Source organism: Pezoporus wallicus, unplaced genomic scaffold, assembly GCF_028554395.1.
Source record: "Pezoporus wallicus isolate ANWC-B61680 ecotype Strahan unplaced genomic scaffold, APGP_CSIRO_Pwel_v1 contig_13740, whole genome shotgun sequence".
NCBI classification, from domain to species: domain Eukaryota; kingdom Metazoa; phylum Chordata; class Aves; order Psittaciformes; family Psittacidae; genus Pezoporus; species Pezoporus wallicus.
Window position 1 is genome coordinate 1,092,280 of NW_026639057.1, and position 11,169 is coordinate 1,103,448.

At 41.9% G+C, this 11,169-nt stretch overlaps 1 protein-coding gene across 5 annotated transcripts in view; it reads left to right on the forward strand.

Moving 5' to 3' along the window:
* RAB3B (RAB3B, member RAS oncogene family) overlaps window positions 1-7,495 on the forward strand; it is a 57,654-nt gene extending 50,159 nt beyond the window's left edge. For all 5 annotated transcript variants that reach the window (XM_057413540.1, XM_057413537.1, XM_057413542.1 and 2 more), the window contains 2 exons: window positions 3,410-3,534; window positions 7,118-7,495. In XM_057413540.1, the coding sequence (XP_057269523.1) occupies window positions 3,410-3,534; window positions 7,118-7,305 (313 nt within the window). In that variant the 3' untranslated portion in view covers window positions 7,306-7,495. The remainder of the gene's footprint in view (window positions 1-3,409; window positions 3,535-7,117) is intronic.
* Window positions 7,496-11,169: the final 3,674 nt, after the last annotated feature.

Genomic DNA, 11,169 nt, shown 5'->3' on the forward strand with positions numbered 1-11,169 from the left:
TCTTTCTCCTGAATGAGGAGGATCATGGCTGTATATCAGCTATTCAGACAAGTTCTCCAGGTAGTATATGAATGTGAAGTACAGTCTTTCTTTCATTCACCTGAATCATTAATCATTATTAATTCCCATGAACAATTATCTTAAAGCAGCTGAGAAAGAGTAAGATACACAATTTAAATGCATTTGGGCGTATCTAGAACATGACCTATTCTCTTGCTCCTTGAATGGTAAAGATACAACAGATTGTCTGAGAAGCCTTAAAGGATTAAACCTGAGTGACTTTCCGTACTGCAGTGTGACAAAGAGCACAGTCAGGTTATTTCACAAGAAAAAAACATACATGGACAAAAGCAAAGATGGGTTTTACCTTATATTTGAAAGTAATTAATCTTGTTTAAATAAGATGCACATCCTGTAGGTGAGTGAAATGGTTAAATGACTTTTCCTGGCTTTCTAGATATCTTTCTTTTTAGTAGGCTCCTTTGACAGTTACTATTTGACACTAGCTTAATAGTTTTGTGTGCAGATAAATCAGCGATTTATACCTCATTTGAAACTGTACTGAAACTAGGATATACTCAGTATTTGATACTGTCAAGTAAATAGAAAATAGTATGGAAACTCCTGCTTTGGACAACCTGGACAATTTCATAAGAGGGAAGGAAAAATTGGTTAAATATAACTTTAAGAGACAGTTGGGTTCACATATCATCAGCTGTATTAAGGTTTCAGTCTGACCTCCAAATTAGGCTGTTGATATACCCATGGAACTGTGAACCTGAGACTTGTTTTTCTTCTAAGTGTGAAGCATAAACCCCATCCTTTATCGTCAATTTGGGGAATTCAGCACAAATAAAGCAGAGCATTGTTGCTGTGTCACAGAAACATGTTTTCCCCAGTGTGTATATTGGACTGCCCTGGCGGTTGTTGTAACACCTTAATTGCACAAGCCTTGCTGTTTGTTTGTTTGTTTATCTTTCCAGAAGCTTCTGGAAATTTGCTGCCTTTCTTCTGGTATGGGGATCAGGGTTTCTTTTAGACATTCATCTTCACAGGATACCCGAAAGGGGCTCTTCATCAGGGACTGTAGCGATAGGACAAGGGGTAATGGGTTTAAACTGAAACAGGGGAAGTTCAGGTTCCTTATGGAAGAAGTTCTTCCCTGTGAGGGTGCTGAGGCACTGGCACAGGGTGCCCAGAGAAGCTGTGGCTGCCCCATCCCTGGCAGTGTTCAAGGCCAGGTTGGACACAGGGGCTTGGAGCGCCCTGCTCTAGTGAGAGGTGCCCCTGCCCGTGGCAAGGGTTGGAACTGGATGATCTTAAGGTCTTTTCCAACCCAAACCAGTCTGGGATTCTGTGATTCTATAACTTATTCCTAGTAAGTGTAAATGTCAGTATTATGTGAGAGGTTTTTCACTAACCTATACGGACAAGGAGGAGTTTTTGTGGGGGATCCTTCATGGGGTTTTGTCTTCTTTCTAATTATCTAAGTAACTCTGTTGAAATAGCTAAGATTTGGCAGTTTATCCCCATATAACCCCTCATGAACTGAAATGAATCCAGAGAGAGGACTGAGAGTCAGAAGAGGAGCCTGGATATAAGTGTTTCAAATGAAAGCTGGAGAGACTTTCTTTCTCTGTATTCCTTATGGAGGGAGACTGGGGAGATTTCATCTTCCTGCACTCTTGGTTGATTTCTGAGGTCACTCCTTCTGTGATGAGCTTTTCCATAGACATCTGTGGAGTAACGTGACTGGCTGCTTCCCATGGAAAAGGCAAGTAAGCAGCTCAAACTAATTAAAAGTTATCCTTAGCAGATCAGAACTGGAGGCTGCTGCTAACTCAAAAGAGCAGGAATTGAGTGCTTTATTGTTAAGGGAGTTCAAGCAATCTAGAGAGAAGTGAAAATATGAGGGGGATTCCTGGCCCTCCTGGGAAATGGGTTTGCCTGAAACTATAGTATCCTGTATGGAGGAGTGATGAGCAGGGGTGGAGTGGGAAGGTGAGTTAGGCACTGGAGGAGGTAGAGGAGGGAAAGAATGAATTGCTTCTGGCAGAGCAGCCTAATTACCTTTGGGAAGGAGGAAGGCTTAAAAGATAGAGCTGGCTTAGTGAAGGTAAAATAGGTTGGGCCTGTCTGAAAAAAACAAATGCTACCAAGCTAATACTGTTCTGTTGCTGGCTCTGTGACACCTCTGCAAGGATGACGGGAAGGGACCAGCCTCTCAGGATAAACAGAACAAAAATCTGCTGTTTTGTCATAGAAAAACTATGAAGTGGCCAAATATAAGGTCAGACTTGTAGAATCATAGAATAGTTAGGGTTGGAAAGGACCTTAAGACCATCCAGTTCCAACCCCCTGCCATGGGCAGGGACTTCTCACACTAGACCATGTCACCCAAGGCTCTGTCCAACCTGGCCTTGGACACTGCCAGGACTCCTGGGATCCATAGCTAGCTCCACTCCAGTTTCAGCATATGAGCTACAGAGAGCTTTAGAGGCTTTAAGTTCATCCCAGTGCTCCTGCTTAAGCTTCCACTCACTTAATCCCTCTGTCATTGAAATTAGTGTTTGTTCAATACTTACCGTCTGTCATTGCATCCGTTGTTTCCTGCCTTAGGTATCACTTAATCCTGCTGGGTTCAAATATTAGCTCTCAGAGCCTTACCTTCCCGATGTGGTACATTTCTGTTTCTCTTTAGCAATTGTTTCCATGTTGCTATGCAGTTTCAGTTTCCTTGAAGAAGTTTTCCTGTTCAAGCCAAGGTGACTTGATGCTTCCATCTTTTTGACTCTCAAAACACAATTTCTTATGGTGTTACTAAAACTGCAGCTAAAAGAGCATTTTGTTTGTCTGCTCCCTGCTCTAGTGGAAGGTGTCCCTGCCTGTGGCAAGGAGTTGGAACTGGATGAGCTTTAAGGTCCCTTCCGACCCAAACCATTCTGTGATTGTTGTTATGTGTTTTATAAGAGGTTGTAAATCTAGCATGAAATGTGTATCTATCGTATGGTTTTCTCTATAGGGACAATATCCTTAAGAGATGTAATTGATTGTGACTCCCCTGACAGGTTACAGCTGAAGGAGAATAAGCTTTTTCTTTGTCCCTAGACTTCAGAAATTACCAAGTTCAGCTCTTCAGTAAGGCTGGATCTTATGATTTTAAAACACTTGCAAAGCCTTAACAAGAAACTTTGTTGTCACATGAAGTTAAGGAGTAGTAAAATAGAATGGTACTATAAATGATGTAGTTTGCAGTCTTGCTTTGTGTGTAAGATCGGTCATTTGTCTTTTAACCAACACAGTCTTGGACGCCGATGTTGTCATTAATAGTACTTGTTTTTATACTTAATGTATAATTGTATTTTGGCATAGCTGGTGGAACGTAACAATCTTTTTTGCTCTCCTGCAGGGCCACACAAATCAAGACTTACTCCTGGGACAATGCACAAGTGATCCTGGTGGGAAACAAATGTGACATGGAGGATGAGAGAATTGTACCTGTAGAGAAGGGGAAAAATCTGGCGGACCAGCTAGGTACATATCACAGCTTTTCTTTCTGCTCTTTTCCCTTTGCTTCTTTATACTGTGTATGATAAAAAGTCCTTCCAGAATCAATATGGTATCACAATGATGGTATCACAACTAAGAAACATAATATGTTCTAGGTCCATAGGTTACTTGCTTAGTGATGAATAATACCTTCTTGCAGTGTTGCTCTGTCCATCAAGCTAGTTTCTAAGGATGTAAGGAAGACAAAGTTTGTGTGTGAGCGGTTCCTTATTAGCTCACAGAATTAAAAGAGAAGAAGTTTTCCTCTCTCTGGGTCTCCAAGTGCCACATAATAATTTTCAGAATGCAGGCATTGGTTTTTGTACAATAAATTCGTTTATTTTTGCAACTAAACAATGAAAAAAGAAGTTTATACATCAGAACTGTAGAGCTGAGTACAATGTACCGTGCTTCTCTGTCCAGGTAGGAAAGAGACATTATATTATTGATGTGGGATAGAAAAAGGAGAACTTCCATTTGCAATGAAAATTTAAGAATGAACAGCAAAAGAAATTAATCTTATTTATAATTTTTGTTATATATTATAGAAAAATGATCTTTTTAAGATGGAATATGGGCTTCTGTGTTAAGCTTTAACTATTCTGTTGCAAGTAAATCCTGTTGAATTTAATTCAGCTACAGCCAAGACCCTGACAGTGGGCATACTGTACATATCTGTCTAGCTTTTAAGAGCACAGATTCTTATCAGACCCAAAGGAATCGCCATCATTTCCAATTTCTAAAATCCTATGTTGTCTTCAATTCCTGAGCAGTAATTGGGGGGTACAGAATATATTCTATATGCATGCAGAATATAAACTGGGGGTACTGGAGTTCCAGTACACACTGCATCCATTGTTGAAGTTCAGTGTGTGACCGTGATCAAATTGCCAGTTATGGTTAAATCTTAGATAATGAATATTTATTAGTTGGGGGTTTTGTTATTGTTGGTTTGATTGGTTTGGGCTTTGGTGGTTGTTTTTCTATTTAATGAAGGGAAGCTATAGAAACCCTCCTCATAGATGAATATAAAGTACGGCTTTGTGATAGGAACCTGTGTGATATGAAGAAAGATGGTCACTGTTCCAAAGAGTTAGGAGCAATCAGGTTATTCTTTCATGTTTCACATGCAAAAAAAAAAGAAGCATGTCTGCAAAGACCTGCAGGATTAGAGCCTTCAAGTGTAAATTCTACATATGCTCAGCACAAAGAGGTCCTATTTATGACCAAATATCAAACTAAACTCTCTAATTTCCCATTATTAATATTATTGTGGTAATAATAAATCTAGGACTAGCAAAGCAAAGACATGGTTCGCTTGCAACATCAGTTGTGGGCTCTTTTTTACACATCAGGATTTCATTTGCTTTTGAAAATGTGAATATGAACAAATTCTGTTCCTGGCTTGCAGACTTTCGAAACCATTGTTAATGCCATGTGTGCCCATGTATGTTGCAAGAGTAATCACACTGCTAGCGGTTGAAAATTTGTCCAGAACAATGTAACAGCAAATAGAGAGTTTTACTGGAACTTCCACTGCTATTTGGACCGCTGATGTTTTTTTCTCCCCCCAAAATCTGTGCAAACACAAATCTGGCATCCAGAATCTGAATCCTTTACGTCTGGGACACCTCAGAATGGACATGAGCACAGAGTTACCATAGAAACTGACTCCATCAGTAGGAAACTGTTTTGAAGAATCCCCAGTTCTGCTCCCAGCCTGTCCTCATGCTTGTTCAGCTCACCTTGGAGAAACATACCCAGTGCAGAGCAAAACAAAACCTGACTGTGCCTTTGGGCAGTCCTGCCTTGGTCCTCTGTAGCCTCCCAAAATACTGAATGCTCTTTTTAAAAGGGCTGAAAAATATGTCTGGATTTGTCAGTCAGATTTTCCTTACACTAACTGTGCTGATGTGTACAGCATTACCTGAAATTACTTAGCGTGGTAGGTGGGAGGAATCTCTTTAATTGACTATTGACTTAAAGCTTAAACTGTTAGCTTTCATCATGGTGATTCACATAGAGCTTATCCGCCAGCGTGTTTGTCTGTTTGTACAGTGACATTAACATCATTGAGATGATTTCCTGATCAGATGAATAAATTGTTATTGGCCTGAACACGAACTAAACCCAAACAGATTCAGCCATAGCAGAAGCTAAACCAATGCTGGAGTGACAAATACCTAAGTTCAGGTCTCTGATTCCACATGCCCTTTATATATCTGCTTTTAACCATCATCAAAGACAGCAGGTGAGGCAGATGGAACCCTTTCCTGCTGCAGGACAGCCATCTGACTGCTGCAGCTGAACCCAGGACACTTGCTCATTCATGAGGACACCTCCACCATCACCTCACCCGTTGCCCCATGATACTTAAAAAGTGTTAGAATGGAGCAGATGCCTACTTGTTATCATACATAGGGTGCCTCAGTCCACCAGCAGTGGCAGGCTGATCAGTTAAGATAACTTAGCTTTCTCTTTCTTTGTGGCAGAATCAAAGAAAACTGGTGCAATGCACAAGATCCCCAGAATGAAGCACAACAGAATGTAGCCTATTGCAAAATAAACTCTCTGTGGTGCTTGAGCTCTTGCTGTTGGCAATATAATAACCTGGCAGAACAGAAGCAACAGCCATTGTAAGTGATGGTTGGCCTTTGATGCCCCTGGGGTTAGAAGGATTAAGAAATGCTTCATAGCTCAGTGCATTTCTGCTGGCAGAGGCAGGGTTCAGGCTGTGAGAAGGCTGGTTCATGCATAGCAGGTGTCAACGGGCAGCAGCTTGATGTCTGTGACATCCCCACCTGGCATAACTCCAGCTTTGCTGTTTGGTTTTGGGTTTTTTTTAATCAGGAAGGGTCAGTGTTTGAGAATCCATATTCATACAACAGCAAGGAGCTGCCACCCGGACACTGAAATTACTCTGTGTAGGAGGCACACAACGTTATTTGCAGTTCAGCAGCGCTGAACGGCCCTTTTCAGGATGGGTGCTCTGCCATGACCTGTGCAGTGTGAGTATCAATCACCCTGAAGAGCTTTCCATGTAAGCAGGCAAAGAATGGGAATAAACAAGACCAAAGTCAAGGAGCATTTTGCTCACAAGCGCAGAAGTTGGTCAGCAAAAGGAATACAACCACGACCTTGCTTCTCCTTCTGGTCTCTGCTCTTGCTAGCCTGCAGTAGTGGTTCATAGAGAAAGGCTGGTCCATCAGAGGTGCATGGAGCCCAGGAAGGCCCCTCTGTACATTACCAGCTAATGGTATGGCGGCAGCAGCTGCAGCCCAGGACAACTTCACTGACCTAAGGGGGAGAATTGAACTCCCTTGTGCTGGGTTTATTCAGATCTGTATCATCTGCAGATGTATTTACCAGGGTAAGGATCCATTTATTGACACTTATTGCTGCTTCATAAATTTTAGAAGCATTTCTGCTCACTACTCTGAGAGTGTGGGAATGAGCTGAGCTAGAGAATTGTCCAATGTCTGAATTCTGATCAATATCAGATTTAATATTTTAAACCCCATCTCCATTATCAGTCTGTATTGATATTTTCCCCCACTTTTTCTCACAGGTTTTGACTATTTTGAAGCCAGTGCCAAAGAAAACATCAACGTAAGGCAGGTGTTTGAGCGTCTCGTGGATATAATCTGTGAGAAGATGTCAGAGAGTATAGATTCAGACCATTCCAAGGGCACTTCAGGAAGGAGCATGCGGCTCACAGACAACCCACCCCCTTCGCAGCAGAACTGCTCGTGCTAGTGACCTTTCTCGCCGAGACACATCCTTCTTTCCTGACTATGTTTTGCCTTTTCGTTTGTAGTGGTGCGTTATCATGTAGTGCAAAGGCAGAAGTCCCTGTGTAGGAAACTGGTATGTTTTGTTTAGTGTGTTGGAGTGTTAATATTATATATTTCTTCATCCAATAATTTAAATAACAAAAATCAGAATATTGTAAGTGTACCTTGCGTTAATGTTACACTGAAGAAAAAAAGCGTTGTTTAGTGTTGCAAACATTACTTCCACAGAGAATGCTGCATTTTTAATTATAAACTCCTCTACTGCACAAACAGTTTTTTGTCAAGAACAGCAGGAAGCATAAAAACCAATTAGAAGGGACCAGGTCTAAAAAAAAAATGGGGGAAAAGATCTCTTATAAAACAAGAATATGTCCATATATTTTGAATCATTGCTGCTGTCCTCTAGACATGGACCTCAGCTTATCTGTACGCTGAGAAAAGCTGAAAAAGCAGTGTGTTTCTGTCTGACAGTTCAAGGCTCTCCAGAGAGCAAAGAGAAAAGGGCAGTGGATTTTGTGTCAAGCCTCTAAATAGGGGACGGGGGCATAGAGGAATCAAAGCTGCCAGGCTGGGATGAGGAGGCCTTGCAGCTGCACATGCTCTTGGCTGGTGCTGGGTGAAGGAGCCAGAGCCCCTTGCCTGCACACTGTCCCACAGCCACCAGTAAGGGCTTGGGTGCTGCTGTGCTTGGCACCTTGCTGCCCCTTAACATCTAGAAGCCCAAGAGCCGACTGTCCTGCAGCTTCTCCCCTGTATCCTCTAGTTTTACCTTTCCAGGTCTGGATCTACTCTGATCAACTGCTTGATGGTGGGCTTGTTGCAGAATGAAGGGAAGGAGGAACTGGCTGCTGCATGCTTAGTTGGAGGCATAATCTGACATGTAAAACTTGGAACAGCACTGTCTCAGAAAGATAAAAATACCAGGAGCCAAAATGAGTGTTGGCAAATATTAGTTGCAGATTACTGCCAATTATTAGTGCCAATATTATTAGATTTTCTTTCTGCATTTTGTTATTTTTTTCTTAAGTTTTGTGCTAGATGTGTGTGGGGGGGTAGTTTTTTCTGGTTTCAGATTCAGCTGAAAAAAGCAAGAAGATTGATTAATAAAACATAACTGCAAATGAAAAACAGCAGCTAAAAGTTATCCCACGGATGTCTTGTTGCATCATTCTTTGAAGGGAGGAACAGTTTTTCATACTTGATACCTAAAATATTCTTATATTTCCAACGTCTCTAAAATTACAAAACTTCTGCCATGTGCAGAGCTTGTATTTCTCTGAAATACCTGGAGGAACTGCTTGTGTGAACCTGTGAAGTCACATTCACCATACGCCTTCGTTTATGGTTATGCCTTTGTGCATCCCAGCTCTGCAAGTGACCGTGAATTGTGGCTGTAACTGTAAATTAAGTGATTTCAAAGAGAAATTTGCTGTTTTAAGGTGAAAACCCTTGCAAGTTTTATGGCTTTACCTGAAGGCCATGAGCTTCTCTGGCTGAGGAGACTTTCTGATGTCAGGCACTGGAGTTGAGTATCTGCCCGCTGCACTGCAGTGTGCTGGATCATGACACTAGCGAACGCTTCTGTAATTCTGTTGTGTCTCAAAGTGTAATAGTTCTAAGGAGAAAAGCACAGTATCCTGGAGAAGAATCCAACTACACTGATGTAGTTTGAGCTGATTGTGCTGCAGGCTTGACCCCTTTGTGTGTTGCTTTCAGAAATCTTTACTGTGACATGATTTTGGTTGTGTGCGGCTGATCTAGTACTGAACGTGTGATTTGTGCAGCGCTAGGAATGTGGTTGTTGTATCTAAACCCCTGAAACTGCAAAATAAAGACAAATGTTGTCACCAGGCCTGGCCAGAGAGCTTGTGTGCTAGTGTTAACCATTCGTGTGTGTGATTAAAGAAGGTATCTATCTCCTTAATGCTTTTAAAATACACCAAACCACATCGATCTTTTTTGGACAAGGTGATGATCCTTAAGCCATCAGTCTGGAATCTCTATGCAGAATTAAAACAGAGTAAAGAGAAGGATTATTTGGTCAATAAATGGGCAGTGCAGTGTTCTAATTGTAGAAGGAGCGGGTTTAAGGGCAACTTTTGTGTAACTAGCAATAAGAAATAAAACCTTGCACAGCAGTGAGTGATGATTTTGAGCTGTGGCAGGTATAACGGAGCACCTCAGTGCTAATAATGATGTTTCATTTCAGCAACTCGACAGTAAAAGAAAAAGGATTCAGCAGAAATGGACTTTCAGTTCTTTTGTTTTAACTTACTATTTTGTCCCAGCAAAGAGAACTTTCCCTTTTGTACCTAATGTATAACTGTGTTTCATTGTGTTCCGCACACATTCCAGGCACTTCAAGCTAGGCTGGGCAGAACTGTTGTTTACAGGACAAACCAGCAAGTAGCTACATGGTGGCATAGTCCAAAGACCTGGAAAATACAGGGAGAAACGTAGTATTTGGTGGAGAAATCCTGCAGTTTATTTCAAGTAAGGAACCAAATCATCACACACAACTGACACATCTCTCCCTTAATATGTATTTTATGTATCTTGTCTTACTCTTGTATTAAAGGATGAGAATGGATGCAGAGAAAGCCTTTTGCCTTAAGTGGCATGCAGCTAATTTCAGTATCACCAGCAAGTCAATAGTAATTGTTACTTGTATTAACTTGTAAGAGACAGAATGTGAGGCAATAATGTATTATTGAGGCAAGGGAAATAATAAACTTGCTTGCCCTGAAGACAAACTCCAAATTCTTGATTTGGTCTCATATAGAACCTTCCATTTGACTGGAAGTGGCCTGGGATAGTAGTGTTGATAATCCAGTGTGGTTACAGGATCAAAGAAGGGATACCAGAAGGTGAAAGGAAGGAGGTGAATGCTCTTCACAAGCTTTGCTTTATGGTTCGTACCATACAGCACTGAGAACATAGTTCTCCACTGAAAGCCATAGGCTCTGGGTTAGAGTTGGGTCTTGGCTTCCATCTTGTGGAGAAATAAAGCACTAAATTATCTTCCTAGACATCCAGTCTAATTTGTCATCCCTGTACCTCAGACAGTCCCTCTCATTTGTATTAGCCTCTGATCCCTTAACTTTGCTTTCATAATCTGTTTTGCAGCGGACTCACACATACACACACATAAAATAACTAATTCTGGTATTACAGGAATAGCAGAAAACTTGAACATGGAACAATGCCAAAAGGGATGTGATACATACAAAGGCAAGCTTCCTGACAGGTCTCAGAGCATTACAAGGAAGAGGATCTTAGCAGCGTGTGCCCTTTGGAAACACCAGGTTCAAAGAGACTTAGAACAAGAGGACAGGCAGCATTCCTGGGGTCAAGCCTTAGAATTGCTGTATGGGCACTGTGGTTTCATAGGGGAAAAAAGCATATTGACCGGTTGGCATGGCCTAGGCCATACTAAGAACAAACACAGCCTTCTGTTAAAGTCATGGGTACAAACTTTAAGCTATTAAGGAAACCATTCTGGAATGCAAAAGCATTTTAAGCCAGTCAGTAGTGTCCATAGACACTGTATGTCTCGGAAGACCAGCGCTACTGCTGGTCTTCAGTCTGGCTCACGTTAGTGCTGGAAAACGCCACCTGGAAGCCAGTTTTGCTTTGAACCCTAAGAGCAGCCACGTTCGTTTAAATTAACCCAGTGTGGTTGGCTGGCTGGCTGCCCTGATGAGGAAAGCTGATGACAACGTCCCCCTTTCTTCCTGCCAAGCTCACCCGGTCTCGACCCAACCGCCGCTGTCGGAGCTATTCCCGGCTGCGGACCGTGGGGCCGCACACAACCCGCCTCGTCACC